Below are 21,339 nucleotides of genomic sequence, written 5' to 3' on the forward strand. Positions count from 1 at the left end.
TTGTGACCCTCTTTTTCCAGGTATGCCCCTGTAGGTATCATGTTCCTTGTTGCTGGCAAGATTGTGGAGATGGACGAAGTCGATAAGCTGTTTGCCAGCTTGGGGAAATACATCGCTTGCTGCATTGTCGGACACCTCGTCCACGGTGCCCTGGTATTGCCCGCCATCTACTTCGTCTTCACGAGGAAGAACCCATACAAGTTCTTGTGGGGGATATTCACAGCTCTGGCCACAGCTTTTGGAACGGCCTCCAGGTATTCAAAGTGCACACGCCCACTCCAGATTTCAGTGATGTAGAGGTTAAAGGGGAACTGCACTTTTTGGGAATTTTTGTTCACAATCATTATGAAAGACATGACGGATTGTCAGGTTCAAACACTGATGACATCTATTAAACAAACAAGAAGCAAGGAATCATGCAGAGACAGTTAAATTTTGCTCAATTGAGGGGAGACGTGTTTTGTACTCTAGTTACAAATCCAAACTACGTTCTAAAAGTCCAGCCCACGTGCTTCCTCTATTTATTTGGGAGGTCCCCTGGTTACATCACTGAAGCTGTCGCTGAGGGAAGGGGGTAATCTCGACAGCTCCAGTTAGACACAATATATGATTATACAAAAATGCAAATGTGCTGACAGTCGTGATATCGCCTTGTCTCTGCTCTGTCTGCGTCACGGATTCTGGAAACAAACACTGATACGAGACTGGCTTGCAATCTTTTGGATTGCCAGCTTTGCACAGACAAAGAAAAATACAATTTCAGCACAATTGATAATAACTATAGCAACGGCCCTTAAGCATAAGAGTTGTGTGATAATATATACACAATTATTCTAACACGGATGTATTTTTTTTAATGCATTGTAAATTGAATTAAATTAAATAAAGGTAAATAAAAGTCCGCTTTCAACTGAGCCTCTATTCCGCCCATAAAATCCAATAAATGACCATTCAAAAAGCGCCAACAATACTCCATTTACTTTTGGTGACTTGCATATTAACCAAGTATTAGTGATTTTGGTAATATACGCATTAATGCACACAAACTTTTATAGCAGCGACTTGATCACTACTGTGTGTCCCTGTGTTTACATCATCTAAGGTGTGCGCCTGCGCATTTGCGCACTGCTCAAGTGTCCAGTGCGCACAGCAAATATATGCCGCGCACCAAATCAAACCCATCTGAATTCTAAACAAAATAAACACATTTATTCTGTGTAATTTTGCAATGCAACTCTGAGTGACAGTGACTACAAGCGGCCCTAACGGTGTTCGTCAACACCGTTCAATTGAACACCGTTCAATTATTGTAACGTCTATCGAGATGCTTCGAGGACAGGAATTACCGGTATATCGATCGCTTTATTGAGCAAAACTGTTTATATTCGGCCATAACCACACCAAAAACATGAGTAAAAAACTTCTATCTCGAAAAACTAGTCATTTTCTGCCGTACAAACCAGGCCAAAACCAACTTGTCATCTGTCACCAAAACGCATAGCACCAAGCCACTGGTGCGTTTAAGGCCACACAAAAAGTCGGACAACTCAAACACCACACAAAGTTACATTATGACTCCTCAGTCATATGTGTGCTTATTCTACTGTCATTTATTATTAATGTTAATTTATTTATATTAATCATGGAATGCTGTTACTGGAGAAAGTTACAGGAATACACACTTCATCCTATGCTTACATTTCATTGTGCAACATGAGGATGTTTAAGGGAAACTAAATGTGATCTCTGAAAGGGGTACAAATGATTTCCAAAGCAGGACCCCCACCCAGACATATTGTACAATACTAATCCATAGTTTATGAAAAACAAGATTTTTTTATTTTCATTTCAAGTGTGCCAAATCACTAATATTACTAAATAATCTCATGAAAATGACTCCTCTCATTTGAGTGTTATTATAAAAGATTGGTCTGCTGTTTCCTCGCTTCCCTGCTCCTTGGAAGTTTATTCTGGATCATATATCATGCCTCTCACTTGGAAAGTAGATGCATGATATATAATCCAACAAGTTGGGACACTTTGGGACGCGGGACTGGCAAGAACGACAAGAAAAGACGCTTGTTAGAGGTAGAGATAGAGGATAGAGCCCAGAGGAACACCGCTACTGAATAGGTCTTTTTTAAAATATTACTGGACGACCAGTAAACCAGGGTGTTGTTGATTGACATTTTTGTTTTATTATCCGATTTCTCTCCCGTCCAACTCAGCTCAGCCACGCTGCCGCTGATGATGAAGTGCGTGGAGGAAAACAACGGCGTCTCCAAGCAAATCAGCCGCTTCATCCTCCCCATCGGCGCCACAGTCAACATGGACGGCGCCGCGCTGTTTCAGTGCGTGGCGGCTGTTTTCATTGCTCAGCTAAACGGCGTCTCCCTCAACTTCATCCAAGTCATTACCATCCTGTAAGTGTTGCAATGCATACACACACACACAAGGCCTGGTGATTACCTCATGAATTGTGTTTGCTTTGTTGATCTCATTCTTCTTCTTCCGCGCCATCAGCGTGACGGCAACGGCGTCAAGTGTTGGAGCTGCTGGCATACCCGCCGGTGGGGTGTTAACCCTCGCTATCATCCTGGAGGCTATCGGGTTGCCCACCAATGATCTCTCCCTTATCCTGGCTGTCGATTGGCTTGTGTGAGTATACGACTTGTGTATTGCAGCGCATCACAAGAATGAAGTGTCTTCACGATATGTGTTCAACACAACAGCGTTTCTTTACATCAGAAAACTGATAGGGTCTGAATGGGGTGTAACTGTATGTGTTGATAGGGTCTGATTGGGGTGTAACGGTATGCAATATTGTTAGGATCTGAATGGGGTGTAACAATACACGTTGATAGGGTCTGAATGGGGTGTAACGGTACGCAATATTGTTTTCCGTACAGTAAGGGAACAAACATATTTAGAAACAACATTTTCAAGCTTTGGCGTCTCCTTGGCAGTTTGGTTCGCTAAACTCTGGGCTGCACTGTATTTCTTTACAGAATCAATCAATCAATCAATCAATCTTTATTTATATAGCCCTAAATCACAAGTGTCTCAAAGGGCTGCACAAGCCACAACGACATCCTCGGTACAAAGCCCACATACGGGCAAGGAAAAACTCACCCCAGTGGGACGTCGATGTGAATGACTATGAGAAACCTTGGAGAGGACCGCATATGTGGGTAACCCCCCCCCCTCTAGGGGAGACCGAAAGCAATGGATGTCGAGTGGGTCTGACATAATATTGTGAGAGTCAGTCCATAGTGGATCCAACATAATAGTAAGAGTCCAGTCCATAGTGGGGCCAGCAGGACACCATCCCGAGCGGAGACGGGTCAGCAGCGTAGAGATGTTCCCAGCCGATGCACAGGCGAGCGGTCCACCCCGGGTCCCGACTCTGGACAGCCAGCACGTCATCCATGGCCACCGGACCTGTGCCCCCCCCCCCCCCCCCCTCAAGGAAAAGGGGAGCAGAGGAGAAAAGAAAAGAAACGGCAGATCAACTGGTCTAACAGGGGGGCTATTTAAAGGCTAGAGTCTACAAATGAGTTTTAAGATGGGACTTAAATGCTTCTACTGAGGTAGCATCTCTAATTGTTACCGGGAGGGCATTCCATAGTACTGGAGCCCGAATAGAAAACGCTCTATAGCCCGCAGACTTTTTTTGGGCTCTGGGAATCACTAATAAGCCGGAGTTCTTTGAACGCAGATTTCTTGCCGGGACATATGGTACAATGCAATCGACAAGATAGGACGGAGCTAGACCGTGTAGTATTTTATACGTAAGTAGTAAAACCTTAAAGTCACATCTTAAGTGCACAGGAAGCCAGTGCAGGTGAGCCAGTATAGGCGTAATATGATCAAACTTTCTTGTTCTTGTCAAAAGTCTAGCAGCCGCATTTTGTACCAACTGTAATTTTTTAATGCTAGACATAGGGAGACCCGAAAATAATACGTTACAGTAGTCGAGACGAGACGTAACGAACGCATGAATAAGGATCTCAGCGTCGCTAGTGGATAAAATAGAACGAATTTTTGCGATATTACGGAGATGAAAGAAGGCCGTTTTAGTAACACTCTTAATGTGTGATTCAAACGAGAGAGTTGGGTCGAAGATAATACCCAGATTCTTTACTGATTCGCCTTGTGTAATTGTTTGGTTGTCAAATGTTAAGGTGGTATTATTAAAGAAATGTCGGTGTTTAGCAGGACCGATAATCAGCATTTCCGTTTTCTTGGCGTTGAGTTGCAAGAAGTTAGCGGACATCCATTGTTTAATTTCATTAAGACACGCCTCCAGCTGACTACAATCCGGCGTGTTGGTCAGCTTTAGGGGCATGTAGAGTTGGGTGTCATCAGCATAACAATGAAAGCTAACACCGTATTTGCGTATGATGTCGCCTAGCGGCAGCATGTAAATACTAAAGAGTGCAGGGCCAAGAACCGAACCCTGAGGAACTCCGCACGTTACCTTAACATAGTCCGAGGTCACATTATTATGGGAGACGCATTGCATCCTGTCAGTAAGATAAGAGTTAAACCACGACAAAGCTAAGTCTGACATACCAATACGTGTTTTGATACGCTCTAATAAAATATTATGATCGACGGTATCGAAAGCAGCGCTAAGATCAAGAAGCAGCAACATAGATGACGCATCAGAATCCATCGTTAGCAGTAGATCATTAGTCATTTTTGCGAGGGCTGTCTCCGTAGAGTGATTTGCCCTGAAACCGGATTGAAAAGGTTCACAGAGATTGTTAGACACTAAGTGTTCATTTAGCTGCTGTGCGACAATTTTTTCGAGGATTTTCGAAATAAAGGGAAGGTGGGACACCGGTCGGTAGTTTACCATGAGGTCAGGATCGAGGTTAGGTCTTTTGAGCAGAGGATGAATAACCGCTTTCTTGAATGCTAGGGGAACAGTGCCAGAGGAAAGTGATAAGTTTATAATATTTAGCACTGATGGACCTAATAATACAAAAAGCTCCTTGATAAGTTTCCCAGGAAGTGGGTCAAGTAAACATGTTGTTTGTTTTATCCCACTTACACGCTGTAATAGTTCCTCTAATGTTATTTAATCAAAAAGAGAGAGACTATTTTGTATTGCAGTATCCGTCGTAGATACAGTTGTATCTGTGTTCATAGAACCCAGTTGTAGCTGGGATGCGTTGTCTTTTAATCTCCTTTCTAATGAGTTCAATTTTCTTATTAAAGAAATTCATAAAGTCATCTGCCGAGTGGGTGGAGCTATTGGGAGGAGTCCCTTGTTGGGTTAGCGATGCTACTGTACTAAACAAAAATTTAGGGTCGTTTTTTTTTAGACACGTGACCATGACATGACACGTGACCATGACATTTCTGTCACTCCCTAAACGTGTACTGTGTGTTAACTCGGTATACGTCGGTACACTTCTGAAAAATCTCATCAGGAATACAACACGGTTTCCGCGGGTCAATAAATGGATTTTGCGAAAATTAATTAATTCTTAAATTGCATTAAAAAGCATTAAATACAATGTCCAGAGGCATTAAAACAAACTCATACATTTGCAATTGGCAAGAAAAAAGACAACAAATCAACCCAATTGGGGGGGGGGAAACTGCACTTTAAGATGTTCAATATTTTGTTAATGAATATTTAGAGTCCATTTTATTTTGATATTTGTTTATCTCTTTCGGATAATTTAAGTTATTCACCTCCGATTACAATAATACAAAGTACAACAGTAAAATATGTTCTTGCGTTTGAAAGGGTTATTTGCAGTACCGTATTTTCCGGACTATAAGTCGCAGTTTTTTTCATAGTTTGGCCGGGGGTGCGACTTATACTCAAGACCGACTTATGTGTGAAATTATTAACACATTACCGTAAAATATCAAATAATATTATTTAGCTCATTCACGTAAGAGACTAGACGTATAAGATTTCATCGGATTTAGCGATTAGGAGTGACAGATTGTTTGATAAACGTATAGCATGTTCTATGTTATAGTTATTTAAATGACTCTTACCATAATATGTTACGTTAACATACCAGGCACGTTCTCAGTTGGTTATTTATGCGTCATATAACGTACACTTATTCAGCCTGTTGTTCACTATTCTTTATTTATTTTAAATTGCCTTTCAAATGTCTATTCTTGGTGTTGGGTTTTATCAAATAAATTTCCCCAAAAAATGCGACTTATACTCCAGTGCGACTTATATATGTTTTTTTCCTTCTTTATTATGCATTTTCGGCCGGTGCGACTGAGCGACTTTTACTCCGAAAAATACGGTATATATTATGATTACATCAGTGCTTTATTTGGCCACAGTTAGTGTAAACCTTTCAACTATTCAACATTATCATTGTCAAATTCTTGCAATTTTGTCCATACAGACAATTGTATGATTTTGATGACATATAATAATGATCTGCAGTCGAACATGGGCATTACATTTGGTTTAATTTGCATTAAAAAGCATTACCGGTACATTGGATTTGCTGATACCTGCAGAAACCCTGTACAAGTCACGGCCCTCAGTGGTGCTTTTCTTATAATGCCCCTTTTCCACTGCACAGTACCTACTTGGCTGCGCTTTGAGGTAAACTAACATATTTGTAGCAAAATGTCATTTCCGCTTGTCCCAATAGGAATTTTGATCAAAGCTATTACAGAATTCCCAATATAGTCCAACGTAAAGAGTAACATTTTGCTAAAACAACCAAAAAAAAGTCTGTCCTTGTTTCAAATGATGCGTTCAATGAGTATAATCAACACAGTACTCAACAATTTATGACCTCAGGATATTGATAAGATTAAAGTAGGAGAAAGATTTATGACTTCTAAATTAAACAGGAAAGTACTGTGTGTGCCAATGCCATTTTGAATTGATGTGGTCATAAATCAACCAATTGATTTCCTTTTCATTTAAAGTCAATCATTAATGAAGGGAACATGCTAAAAGTCTATGCTGAGTAAGGGAGTGTCTTTATTGATATATGTTCCACAAAATAATTGTTACATGTTCAACACTTGCCAATATTTAACCAGGCAAGTTATCAAAAATGAGCTATTTTAATTTTGACATTTTGACTATCTTGTTTTACTGCAACTCAAACTGCCATTTTTTCACCAGGACTCACGCCGGTAGCATTACAGCTGACATTGATATTGTATATAGGTCAGATATCAACAACTACAAAAAAAGTATCAGATTGTATCGGCTTGCATCTAAAATCTCCAAGATGAGTATGCTCTGCACCGTGTTTACTTCTGCAAAGCTGGAAAACCAGTTACCATGTAAATGTCTTCCAAAAAGCGCCCAAGGTTGGTCTTTTCCTGTGTTTTAGTGAGCTAGCAGCCACACAACAGCTAAGCACAGAATAGCATGCAAGCTAGACATAGGTACTACTTAACTGAAAAATATTGCAAAAAATAACACATTTGTCAAAATAAACAAGTATCAGGGCAGCTTGATGGCACAGGGGTTAGTACGTATGTGTGCCGCACAATACGAAGGTCCTGGGTTCAATCCTGGGCTTACATGTTTTTTTTTTATTTCTCTTTGCTATTTGGGCTTATTGGACCCTAATTAGAATAAAAACTAAGAATCATCTTTTAATATGATGTACTTAGTCCATAAGTACACAAACGTGTACCGGTACTTCATGTTTAGTGACATGCTAATTCTTATTTTTACACTTTTTTTTCCAAATTCCAGTGTATGTTATACTCTTCTGACACCACCAGATAGCAGTATAAGTGTCCACATAAGCGACCCCAATTCAGTAGCGTACACAATTTGGGAAATAAGAGTTAAAAGGTCTGTCCACGCATGTGGCCACTAAGCCTTTAGAAGTGTTAATACAATTCTTTTAATTTTGACAGTACCTTTAATTGCCGAAGCAGTTTGTTGAACGTTAAATGCGCCGAAAAATAGACCATTTTGTACACTGTTGAGGGGATCCAATCCACAGTAGTGTGCAAGTGTGTTTCTGTATAGTATGTCAATGTGGTGTCATAAATTACGGTATTTTGAGAGGTGAAGTCGGACTAAGTAGGACATCACTGAAGGCCTAGGTGAGAAACGCACGGCCCGCCACTGTATTATTTTAACGTAACTTGACTACAATTTTGGCTAGTCCACCCACCTCTGATAAAAAGCACATGAGTCCGAACATTAGACAAAATCGATCTTAAATCCAGGCCTAAAATCTACTGTATGTCCCCACCCCTGTGTGCAGCGACCGCACATGCACGGTGCTCAACGTGGAGGGCGACGCCTTCGGAGCCGGCCTCCTGCAGTGCTTCGTAGACCGCACGTCCAAACCGGAAGAAGCGGAGCTGAGGGACCTCAAAAAGGACGCCGACAAGAACCCTGAGCACTCGCCGCTTATGGAGAAGGCAGGCGGCCCGGGTTACGAACCGAGCAACAACACTACCGAGTCGCACAGGGATAAAGAGTCTGTCATGTAGAACGTACAAAAAGCTGCTAGACCCGGTTCCGTTAAAAACACTCCCGCGGAAGCTGAACGCGGACAGTGTGGACCTTTTTGTCAGCCGTTGTGGCACGAGGATGATGGATACTTTGCAAAACCGTTGTAAGCAGCAACGCTGTCAGACAGAACAGTAATGACGTGGAGGACTAACGAGGTAATTTATTGGCGACTGAAGACAAGTAAGCCACAAAGATGGATGAGCATCAGGACAGTTTGCCAAGGTTTTCATCATCTTCATCCCATAACTGTCATCGTCTAAATGGTTCATTTAATGCATTGTGTGTTGTGGCGGGTACGTAACTGCTCCTTCTTATTGTTTCTTCTCAAACGGGAGTTTTAGGTATATAAAAACCAAACATTACATTTATATTCTTACATCAAATGCAATACTTTGCAAAGTACCTCAACGCTATTACTGCAACACCTCAGGCTGTACTCTGACTTGAAGACTATTATTTTTCTCCTTCAGACCAAAAAACTAAGAAAATCCCCATTGAAATGTTTATATTTATTTATATCTCTAGTCCATATTTTTACTCTAGCATTTTAGCACATGAGTTAGAAAGCACAAATTTTATCAAGCAAGGGCTGAACTTGGAGATGTTAGGATGACAATCTTTTGGAAAATTTTACTCTAGCATTTTAGCACATGAGTTAGAAAGCACAAATTGTATCAAGCAAGGGCTGAACTTGGAGATGTTAGGATGACAATCTTTTGGAAAATCACTCCGGTGCTTTGTGAGAATATAGAAACTTTATTGACCTCAAAGGTTCAAGTGTTTATATTTTGCTAAATCCAAAGATTTTTGCTTGAAGATTTCCAAATATATTTTTTTGGCTGTTTAGGTTATGTGAGAAGATCTTAATTGAATCCCATATAATAATTATGGGGACTGACTTTCAACTTGTCCGTTTGGGTATATAAGGTGCTTCCACTTGCCTGTCATTAATTTTCTCAATTTGTTTTCTGATATCTTAGGAGGGGAGCACTACTTTTCATCTTGCGTTCTGTTTTATTGTAGAAAATCATATTAAAGTGTGTTACGAGCCAAATGACACACCGCAAGCGTTTAAATACGACAAACTGAGGTCGCTCGTCGAGTCATTATCACTGCTGCCATTAAATGGGTTTTCGTTAAGTTGAATGGTTCCGTTAAAGTTCAATGTTTATATTTGATGTACTGTCAACAATTCTCAACAATACATTTTTTATGACTAATCAATGCCTCAGCCTTGTTTTTATTTAAGGGACTATGGTTCACTATCATAACTACACACTCTGCTGTTTATACATATGATGCAATGGAACAGGATACAGTATATAGGGTGACAGGTGCAAGGCTGCTTAATGGAAGTAGGACGCACATCCCCCTCCCACACCCACACACTTGCCAGACACGCAGTGACATCCAATATACTGTACTCCACAGGCTCTACTGTAGATGTGCTGCACCACCTAGTGGCAGCTCAGTGTATGTGCACACATTCTTCACAAATGTCCTTAGAATTGGAAGTTTATTTATTTTTTCCAGGAACAGTAGAAACATACACAAACGTGGTCATGCTACACAGCAGGGCTTTTCAACAAAATGGTCCTGGGTAGAGGACTTGTTTCACTATTTAGTTAAAAAAAAAAAAAAAATATATATATATATATATATATATATGTCTTAATAAGGCTATCCAAAAAATAATGCTCGATACCGTAGTAGAGCGCAATATATGTATGTGGGGGAGAAAAAAAAAATCACAAGACTATTTCATCTCTACAGGCCTGTTTCATGAGGGGGTTCCCTCAATCATCTGATGATTGAGGGAACCCCCTCATGAAACAGGCCTGTAGTCTTGTGATTTTTTTTTCCCCACACATATATATATATATATATATATATATATATATATATATATATTATATATATATATATATATATATATATATATATATATATATATATATATATATATATATATATATATATATATATATATATATATATATATATATATATATATATATATATATATATATATATATATATATATAAATTGCCAATACAGAACAAAGTTACATCACAGTCTGACAAAGTCAAAGATCCTTTCTGCTGTTTTTTAGGAATCTGCTGCAGAGCTGGTGGGCCTGTCTGATGGACCCCCAGTTAAAATAAATAGCCTTTACTGTACATTTGTAAACTAGTGCATTAAATCAACAATATCAGTGCAAACTAGGAATGGGCACCATGGCCTGAATTTATATTGTTTTTTATTTTGCAGCTTCCTCCGATAACGATATACATCACGATACATTTGGTTTGTAAATGATAATAGAACCATTTGAAAACTAGTTACAAAGGCTAAAAATGTAGCTGCTGACCCATGCGGTAACATATTGTGTCATTTCCAGTTCTATAATGTTATTCAAAACGATATTAATCTACTATTAATATCTGGTTACTTTCTGTTGTAATGCGGATCCATCTACACATCTGTTTGGATACTTTATATTAGCACTACATATTTGGGTATTGAACAAATACCGAGTAGTTACAGGGGGAGTATTTGTCATACCAATGTTCATACTTAACATCTATGACCACAAGAGTAGTCGGATATAAAAACAGGTGTAACATGTTACATTTGTATCGTAGGTCAATAGTGTAAAATAACTCTGGAAAAAGCTGCTTTTGGCTCGTCCCTGTGTTTGTAACCAATAACAGAAACGATTGTGATAAAAATAAATCAACCATATACCGATACTGTACTTGGTATCGTTACTGCCGACCTACACTTTTGCTTGTATCTTCCTGCATGTTTAACTATTCCTTGTCCTCCTGTGACGTGTGAGAAACAAAACGGTTTATTTGCCGCCATGTAGGCGAGGATGATTGATTTAGAAGCTGCACTGTGTAGGTGCATTAGCCGCTCGTGTCGTACGCCTTTGTTTGCTGGATCTGCGGGACACGGCTAAGATCTACATGCATTATCACGATACGGCAATAGTATAAAATATTGTCGGCCAAATTGATATAATTTGCATAGTCTATATTGCGCAAAACACCTTACACCAGTACTTCTCAAATATTTTCTGTTACGCCCCCCCTATTCTCCACCGTGACTATAAATAGTATCATTTGTCTATAAAGTTGTTATAAGTACACCTCTGAACCTATTGTTGGCTAAATTGATATAATTTACATCGTCTGTATTGCGTGACCCTAGTACAAACTCACCTTACACCAGTACTTCTCAAATATTTTCTGTTCTCCACCGTGATTATAAATAGTATCATTTGTCTATAAAGTTGTTATAAGTACACCTCTGCATTACATTGTAAGTTTATTAACAATAAAGGAAACCCAGCGTGGTTACAGTGACAGGTGCTACATACGCTTCATCATATTCTGCTATGGCAAAAATAGCATGTTCCCTGAAGTTCCCCCTGGCATCGCACCACTATTTGAGAAGGACTGCCTACACACACAGCACAGTGCCTTTTGTCAAATCTGATTCAAGAGACTGTTTATTGCACAAGACACTTTAACAACAATTTGGTGTTTAATACTGACTGACAAACGATGTAACGTGTGCTCATTAAGATGTGTCCTTTTTTAACAGTTTGATGTCTTCCTCTCATATTTTGGCTCTGTCCAGGACTTTCTTGGCAGGGTTGGGATACTGGGGGTTCTCAATGACCCCCTCTCCGAACTTGAGTTCCAAGAAGGCGCGGTGGTTGTTGGGTACGTAGGCGGCGGCGCCCGCGAACAGCATGGGCACGAGCGGCTGCAGGAAGTGCTCGGGGAACTCTACATCCTGCTTGTGCTCGGTCCACGTGTCTTTGGTCATGATGCCGTTGCGGGGGTAGAAGGGCCACAGGTCCACGTGCAGGTGGTTGGCCTCGCTGTACTGCACCCGGTAGAAGTCGCCCTCCACCGCGCGTTCCCACACGTAGCCGTTGGCGTCCACCAGAGAGCCGGAGTCCAGGTTCTTCAGGTGATCACAGTTGGGGATGTCCTCCAGGTAGATGCCCAGGTCCACGTCGTAGTCCCACGGGATGATGTCCTGGTGGCGGACGGCCCCCAGCAGGGTGCCGCCTTCCAGCCAGTAGCGCACCCCAGAGCTCTCCAGGATGTTGATGACGTATTTGGCGGTTTCTCGGAGAGCCCGCAGACAACAAGGCGGCGTCCATCGATCCAGGTAGAGGTAATCCGGGGTGTCGTCCTGCACCGTGCCGAAGCAGCGAGGCGTCTCTTTGCCGCAGCCGTGCCACTGCTCCTTCCCGTCAGGCAGCAGGAGACGCTTCACGCCGAAGCTCCTCATCATCTTCCCCGCGGCCTCCTTCAGGCGGGTGTCGGCCTTCCACTGGTTGTGAGCCGAGCTGAAGAGGGGCCGGCGGTTGGTGGAGAAACACGGACTCTCCAGAAGTTTAACCTTCCAGCCCCGGAGAGCGGTCTGGATGAAGAGCGAGGAGAAAAGCGGCCTCCCGAGCGGGACGGAGAGATTAAAAAGATCCTCCGCGCGGATGAGGACCACGGCGTCTCCTTGCAAGGCCGTACACACGCTCCCGCTGCTTCCCGACGCAGCTGTGGAGTAAGAAGCGGTCCACTCTCGCAGGTTCACCCGCAGGTGGAGACACTGCACGGCCGAGCGAGTCAGTACGGGCGACGCCACCAGCCTCACCGCGCCGCCGCCTTCGCCTTCCAGCTCCTTAATCAGCCTGTCGATGACCCGGGGCGGATCCAGCTCCACCCCGTCAGGAAGCAGGAGCACAAACTCCGTCTGGACGTGGAACTCGGGCCTGTGAGCTTGCGGCGGCTGATCTGGGCTCGGCGAGAGCACGAGAAGCCGAGCGCCATCGGGGAGCACCAGAGGCGGGTATGGAGGCGCGTCAGCCACCACCAGGAAAGGAAGCTCCGGCCGTTGTCTTAAGAAGGAACTCGCCGCATCCCGAACATAATTCTCAAAGTTCTCAAACTCCCTAAGGAGCACAGTCACGCGAGGGGCGCGGCTGCGGGCGGCCACCGGCGCCCCTATGGGCTCACCTCCAGGCCCTATGCCCGCCTCCAGTGAGGCAGCCTTCCTGGTGCCCCTGCCCTGCTCCTTCCTCTTCTCAATCATCTGCTGCTGGGCCCGGGACACATAGTAGAGGATCAGGAGGTTGATGAGGATGGCTCCGGTTAACACGCCTTGGCATAAAGTGATGCGCATGGCCACTCAGGTGAGTAGAATGCGTTTGAATAAAGGAAATCAAACCTCACCCCGCTGGAGCCACACGACCGGAAGTGACGTCAGTGCTGTAATAGAGGAAAAGCAAGGGTTATTTTATATCGATTATATTAGCACACTCACAATACGCGATATATGTACATTCACACACTGCTTGTCAATTGGAGCAAATCGATCATAACTCACCAAATCATATTTCCTCACGTCATCCCGTATTGATATACATCAGCATCACCACTGCACTATGTTTGGGCTTCCATCTTGTCATTTTAATCCGGTAAAAAAATGAAACTGCATCGTGGACTAATAATACCAAATACATAAGTGTAACATGTGGTCAGATATGTTGGGAAGGCGAAGTTTCTGTTGATCGTGCTGCGCACTACGTACGCTAACAGGCTGCTCGCCTGGATGCAGCGAACAAGACCACATCCGGGTTGAGGCAGTAACTTCCGGCACGAGCCCATCAAAATAAAGGCTCAGGCCTGAGCCAACACCATAGACATCTTATAAGTAGACGCAGCATCGAGCGCTACTGGCGCTGACGAGACGCAGGACCGCCATCTTGGAGTGGTGATCCACCCCACTCAGTGCAATTCATTTGGCAGGAGCATTTAATTCATTTTACCTCACTGAATACCACTGATTTTCACGCAGTTTTTTGTCATACGTGTAGCTATGATAAAGAACACATGTTTTAGCGTGTTTTATTATTCACAGTTTGCTTAACAGTAATAGAATATTCTTATATGCTATAAGTGACCAGACGTCCGAGATCAAAACTGGGAATATAATCCCAGAGAAGGGGGGAAAAAACGGTCAGCTATTTTTAAATTGAAGAAACAATATGATTAGGTTATATATACATGCGTATATCCTACATAAACAATGTATGAATACATTAGATATATATATATATATATCTTAGGGACCTATAGACTGTATCTCTGTTGTTGCAGCAGAGTTTATTCTGTCTTGACACTTTGTATTGATATTTTGTTGGCTTTTACAATCTTTATTTTCATCATTTATTTCAACTTTATGTTATTCAAGTATGACATTTTTTAAATGTAATTAATTTCATTGACAAAGCAATTCTATTATGGTCATATTCTTGTTTGCACCACTGCTTACCATGAATTGATTAACGTGGACCCCGATTTACACAAGTTGAAAAACTTATTCGGGTGTTACCATTTAGTGGTCAATTGTACAGAGTATGTACTGTACTGTGCAATCTACTAATAACAGTTTCAATCAATCAATCAATGCTAGCGGCTACGATTTCAGTACTATTGAAAACTTTTGCTCCTTCTCACCTCTGGTAATATTCTTTTCACAAAATACAACCAATAGTACGTTAATGTTAAATCTTACTTGTAAAAAGTAATCCCCCGATTCCTATTTTCAGCAGTCAGCTCATTTGAGCAGGAAAACGCTGAACACCAGCCCGGCATCTTTGTTTTCTACCTGTCAACTGTCAGTTTAGGCTGCTCGCCGGCTCCTCATCACCACTTCAAGATGGCGGCCGAATTTCTCGCGTCACAGCAGCCAATGCTGCGTCTACTTATAAGATGTCTATGGCCAACACCGTTAATGGTTGTAAAAAAAAATGTCATCACTGAATGCTAAAACAGTTTAATAGGGGGATGAGTGGTCTCTTGTTGGATCTGAATGTCATCCCAGCTTGACTTAGCAGATGGAAGAAACATTAGCTGGGTCTTATCACGTCATGGTTAGCTGTTATTAATTATATTCAGTATAAAACTTCCCCGTTTACCAAACAGCAGGAATCAATCTCCCTGAGCTCCGTGCAGACTTTTGTCATTTAATTTGGGTATTTCCAGCATAGATAATAGGTAGATAGGACACTTTCTTCTCGACCTTATGCTAATAGGGGCATTTAATTATTCTGAAAAGCACAAAAGCTGAAACAAAAAGAATGTCTGCATCTTGTGATGCATATAGTTGTGCACTACAATGTAAGGTTTAAAACAAGGACACTGGGAATAAACTATCATCCGCAAACATTCTAGGAAAATAAATTAAATCGGTGTGTGTTAATAGGACATATTTTGACGTTGGTAATAAAAGTAAACAATTGGTTGGGAAATGTACACGTCATGATTGATTTTTAATATACATGCAATGCCTTGAATGGGAACTTTGCCCCCACCAAGATGGCAGTCACGTAAGCATGTCACTAGCATAGATGCTACATCGCCCTGACGTATCTAGTCTTCTGTCTATAGATATCTATGATATTCAGTGGCAAACACAAGGAGGAGGAAGTGTAGATCAGAGACTACATAAATAAAAGTAATATAAAAATGTGGATTTTGTTCTTTTGTTGTAATTAAATGATTTTGCTTAATTTGCACTTAGTAAGGGTCAAAATTAATTAAGGTTGTTAAGTTAGATAACCCAGCCTAACTAATACACGTGTTATGCATTAGTGTGTTGATTGGCAATGTATTTTGAAGGGCCGTAAGCGGATGTGTAGTATTTTACAGAGCGCATAGTATTTTGCTCTGTGAGTGTGAGAAAAGGAAGAAAGGACTGAAGGGTTTACGGCTGCTTGAGGAGGAGGACACTGGCGTTTTATTACCATTATTACCCGCACTTATAGCCCGTTTCCGCCTTCTTAACCTGGCGAAAGGTTGAACGGTTAAAATGGAGGCGGACAGATCCGGCGGTGGACCAAACCCGAACTTTGGAGGCGGCGGCAGCGCAGCTGGGCGCAACCCAAACGGGCCCAAAGCAGGACCGGGCCAGGCAACACCAGTAGCGGCTACCGGGGCCACCATGGCAGCCGCCGCCGCCGCCGCAGCAATCGGAGTCATGCCGGGGTCGTCGCATTCTCGAGAATCACAGCAGGACGGCGATTCGGGAATGAATCTTCCCGGGATCCTGCACTTCATCCAGTACGAGTGGGGACGCTTCCAGGCCGAGAAATACCGCTGGGAGGCGGAGAGGGACGAACTTCGGGTATATGTCTTTATTGTTCACCTTGCATTCCTAACGTGTACGCTTAAATCCACCGCAAGGGAACACAAAGTCCTGCTTTTAAGCTGTTTAGTGACAGCACAAACAATCCGTATTACTCACGCAGAATGACAACATGCTAGGCTAACACTGTTGCTAAAACCGCTATTTAGACTATTTAACTGTATCCATATATGACATATTTACGAGAAATAAACGTGTTTAAATCTTTAAAACATTAACAATTTTATTTAATTAAATGTATGTGTGTGTGTGTGTGTGTATATATATATATATATATATATATATATATATATATATACACTTACGTATATGTGTGTGTGTATTTATATATATAATGTATGTATATATATATGTATATGTATATTTTTATATATATATATATATATATATATATATATATATATATATATATATATATATATATATATATGTATGTGTATATATATATATATATATATTTGTATGTGTATATATATTTGTATGTGTATATATGTACAGTTGTGCTCATAAGTTTACATACCCTGGGATAATTTATGATGTTTTGGCCATTCTTCAGAGAATATGAATGATAACGCAAAAACCTTTCTTCCACTCATGCTTAATGGTTGAGTGAAGCTATTTTTTTGGCAAACAACTGTGTTTACTCTTTTTAAATCAAAATGACAAAAGAAAGTACCCAAATGATCCTGATCAAAAGTTTACATACCCCAGTAACTTTGATCTGATAACATGCACAAAAGTTGACAGGTTTGAATATCTTATCAAGGTTCCAATCCTCACCTGTGACCTGTTTGTTTGTAATTAATGTGTGTGTATAAAAGGTCAGTGAGCTTCTGGGCTTCTGACAGACCATTGCATCTTTCATCCAGTGCTGCACTGATGTTTCTGGATTCTGAATCATGGGGAAGACAAAATAATTGTCAAAGGATCTGCATAAAACAGGAAAGGGGTATAAAAAGATATCCAAGGAATTGAGAATGCCAATCAGCAGTGTTCAAACGCTGATTAAGAAGTGGAAAATGAGGGATTCAGGTAGACCAGCAAAGATTTCAGCCACAACTGCCAGGAAAATTGTTTGAGATGCAAAGAAAAATCCATAAACAACTTCAGCTGAAATACAAGACTCTCTGAAAAATGGTGGTGTGGCTGTTTCAATATGCACAATAAGGAGGCACTTGAAGAAAAATGGGCTGCAGATATCTTTGCTGGTCTACCTGAATCCCTCATTTTCCACTTCTTAATCAGCGTTTGAACACTGCTGATTGGCATTCTCAATTCCTTGGATATCTTTTTATACCCCTTTCCTGTTTTATGCAGTTCAATTACCTTTTCTCGCAGATCCTTTGACAATTATTTTGCCTTCCCCATGACTGAGAATCCAGAAACATCTGTGCAGCACTGGATGAAAGATGCAATGGCCTGTCAGAAGCCCAGAAGCTCACTGACCTTTTATACACACACACACACACACACACACACACACACACACACACACACACACACACACACACACACACACACACACACACACACACACACACACACACACACACTAATTGTGAACTTAACCCTTTTGAATAGTTTTTACCTCCGTTTCTTATGGTTTGTTGAGTTAGCACTAGATTGATATGTGGACATAACAAAGGAGGTATTTTATACCTGGAAGAATTTAAATGTGTTTTTGTTCAATCCCAGAAAGACTGATTTAAAGTTTAATCCTGGCTCGGTAGATATACTGAGACCAAGTCTAAAATCATTGTGTTTTTGAAACTGCCCCAATTTCCTCAGAATTTTCAACAAATTTGAAGTGTTTTGTCCAGAGGATTATTTGTGACTTGTACGTTTTCATAATGTGCATGTTCTATTATTGGCCAAAGTAAAACAAAGAAGACAACCTTTATTTTTAAGCTATCATGCCATGATTTTACCATTCCGGCCCACTTGGGAATAGATTTTCCTCCATGTGGCCCCTGATCTCAATTTAGTTTGACCCTCCTGGTCTAGTGTGACAGGCGAAAGTGAAGTCAGAGAAAATGCAATCGTTTATCAATTATTTAATGTTTCTCTGTGGCCCGGTAGCGTCACGGACCGGTACCGTTCCCCGGACCACTGCTCTAGATGTCCGACATTCCCCTGTTTTAAATGCTCCCGTGTCACAGATGTATTGTCATAAAAACAAGATGTGCTTTGCAAAATGAGCAAGGTATTCATGTTCCCACACAATACATATTTTTACCCGCGATGTTGTTGCGAGTGGCGGTGCTGAGTCACGTTCCTTCCGGAGAAACACGACTAATTACTTCATGATAGTGTTGTCCTGATACCAATATTTTAGTACCAGTACCAAAATGATTTTGATACTTTTTGGTATTTTTCTAAATAAAGTGGTCCACAAAAAATTGCATTATTGGCTTTGTTTTAACAAAAAATCTTACGGTACATTAAAAATATGTTTCTTAGGGCAAGTTTGTCCTTAAATAAAATAGTAAACATACAACATAACTTGTCTTTTATTAGTAAATAAGCAAACAAAGGCTCCTAATTTAGCTGCTGACATATGCAGTTCTATTATTTTGTCAAAATTACTAAGGACAAGTGGTAGAACATGAATTATTAATCTACTTGTTCATTTACTGTTAATATCTGCTTACTTTCTCTTTTAACATGTTCTATCTACACTTCTGTTAAAATGTAATAATCACTTATTCTTTTGTTTGATACTTTACATTAGTTATGGATGATACCACAAATTTGGGTATCAATCCGATACCAAATAGTTACAGGATCATACATTGGTCATATTCAATGTCCTCACGTGTCCAGGGACATATTTCCTAAGTTTATAAACATAATATAAATAAAAAAAAAAAAAAATGTTCTTGTGATGCCAAAAAATATTGACGTAATCATAGTACTATCGACTAGATACGCTACTAGGGGTGGTGGACCGGTACTTTTCAGAGGCGGTATAGTACCGAAAATGATTAATTAGTATCGCGGTACTATACTAATACCGGTATACCGTACAACCCTACTTCACGACCATTGTCGACCAATTAATTTGTCAGCGACACATCTTATTGCAGACAATGTCATCGAATCGTTGCACCCCTGCTGTAGAGGACGCTGATACGTTGGAATATTTTAAACAAGACTGATGGCCAGGGGACAAGTCCTCTAAAACAATTTAGTTGATATCCCTGATTTGTAATCTCGAGAGTTAGAGCATTGCTACCAGCCGCACACAAAAAAAATCGTAATGTCTGTGAATGAAACGCAGCCCATCTTTCCATTCTCATTGCATGTGTCGCTCATAAATACAACATAACCTGTACACGTGAAAACAGGCTGTTACTTAACACACTTTAACTCACCCTGCGCTCCCATCTCTGTGGTTAAAAATAGAAGCCTGATAAAATATGAATGAACAATAAAGCCAGTCCATCTGCTCTTACGGACGCGAGAATAGGAGTCTGAAACTCGCAGTGTCCCAGTCGGCTTGTTACGAAACTTTTTAATTGTGATTCACGGAGGCAGAAAAAGAATGACCTCGACTGCGTTTAATAAGCCACACACAGTCTGGCTTTGGAGCGCTCAACATGCCAGTTAGCGTGTACCCTCTTTGGCCTTGTGCAGTCACCAGCACATGTCACATACACATGACATGAATGCCATGTGAAATGTTAAATAATCTTTGCTTCCCATTTTATGTCGGCGCCATCTATCATCTGTGCGGCGAAGCAGGGACGCCCTGTGTTTTTTTTGTACAAGTGAACGACCACCTGTGTTAGTGTGTCAAGACAGGGATGACAGCACCCCCCTCCCCTTTCTCAGGGGCAGGTGGGATGTCCCACAGGAACAGGTGGTAGTGGCCTTGTCTTAGTCTTGCACAAGAAAGTTGTCCTCTACTATTTCATCAAGCATCCCCGAGTGTGCATTTGGGGTACACGTTTTTGATGGTGATAACGTTTTGGTTTTTGTATAGATGAGATATAAAATAGACTTTTTCAATCAATTTCCTTTATTTAACCAGGTAAAGACTCATTGAGATTAAAATCTATTTTTCAATAGTGATCTGACAAAGAGGGCGGCACAAACAAAGTTACAATAATAATTACAACAAGATACCTGTATGTTGGTACCGGTACCAAAATTATTTCCAAAATTTTCGATACTTTTCAAAATAAAGGGGACCATAAAAAATTGCATTATTAGCTTTTTTTTAACAAAAAATCGTACGGTACATTAAACATATGTTTCTTATTGCAAGTTTGTCCTTAAATAAAATAGTGAACATACAAGACAACTTGTCTTTTATTTTAGTAAGTAAGCAAACAAAGGCTCCTAATTAGTCTGCTGACATATGCAGTAACATATAGTGTCATTTTCCATTCTATAATTTTGTTAAAATTATTAAGGACAAGTGGTAGGAAATGAATTATTAATCTACTTCAGGGGTAGGGAACCTATGGCTCTGGAGCCGGATGTGGCTCTTTTGATGACTGCATCTGGCTCTCAGATAAATCTTAGCTGGCATTGCTTGAGTAGTGAATAATTCCGCTGGTAATCAGTGTCAAAAATAACGTTCAAAATATAAAACATTCTCATGCAT

General features: G+C 40.9%; 3 protein-coding genes across 9 annotated transcripts in view; 2 read left to right on the forward strand and 1 right to left on the reverse strand.

Moving 5' to 3' along the window:
• Positions 1-9,717, forward strand: part of slc1a5 (solute carrier family 1 member 5) — a 31,777-nt gene extending 22,060 nt beyond the window's left edge. For all 3 annotated transcript variants that reach the window (XM_061972925.2, XM_072915005.1, XM_061972923.2), the window contains exons 5-8: positions 21-254; positions 2,229-2,423; positions 2,524-2,658; positions 8,244-9,717. In XM_061972925.2, coding sequence (XP_061828909.1) covers positions 21-254; positions 2,229-2,423; positions 2,524-2,658; positions 8,244-8,475 — 796 coding nt within the window. In that variant the 3' untranslated portion in view covers positions 8,476-9,717. The remainder of the gene's footprint in view (positions 1-20; positions 255-2,228; positions 2,424-2,523; positions 2,659-8,243) is intronic.
• A 2,282-nt stretch (positions 9,718-11,999) lies between these two features.
• Positions 12,000-21,339, reverse strand: part of fkrp (fukutin related protein) — a 39,116-nt gene continuing 29,776 nt past the window's right edge. For 4 of the 5 annotated variants that reach the window (XM_061972815.2, XM_061972816.2, XM_061972813.2 and 1 more), the window contains exon 2: positions 12,000-13,786. In XM_061972815.2, coding sequence (XP_061828799.1) covers positions 12,126-13,700 — 1,575 coding nt within the window. In that variant the 5' untranslated portion in view covers positions 13,701-13,786 and the 3' untranslated portion in view covers positions 12,000-12,125. Of the gene's footprint in view, positions 13,787-13,904; positions 14,485-21,339 lie in introns of those variants that run through there. The other variant, XM_061972812.2, reaches the window with a different exon arrangement.
• strn4 (striatin, calmodulin binding protein 4) overlaps positions 16,172-21,339 on the forward strand; it is a 53,893-nt gene continuing 48,725 nt past the window's right edge. The window contains exon 1 of the mRNA XM_061972926.2: positions 16,172-16,706. Coding sequence (XP_061828910.1) covers positions 16,392-16,706 — 315 coding nt within the window. The 5' untranslated portion in view covers positions 16,172-16,391. The remainder of the gene's footprint in view (positions 16,707-21,339) is intronic.

The sequence above is a fragment of the Nerophis lumbriciformis genome, linkage group LG17 (genome assembly GCF_033978685.3).
Source record: "Nerophis lumbriciformis linkage group LG17, RoL_Nlum_v2.1, whole genome shotgun sequence".
NCBI classification, from domain to species: Eukaryota; Metazoa; Chordata; class Actinopteri; order Syngnathiformes; family Syngnathidae; genus Nerophis; species Nerophis lumbriciformis.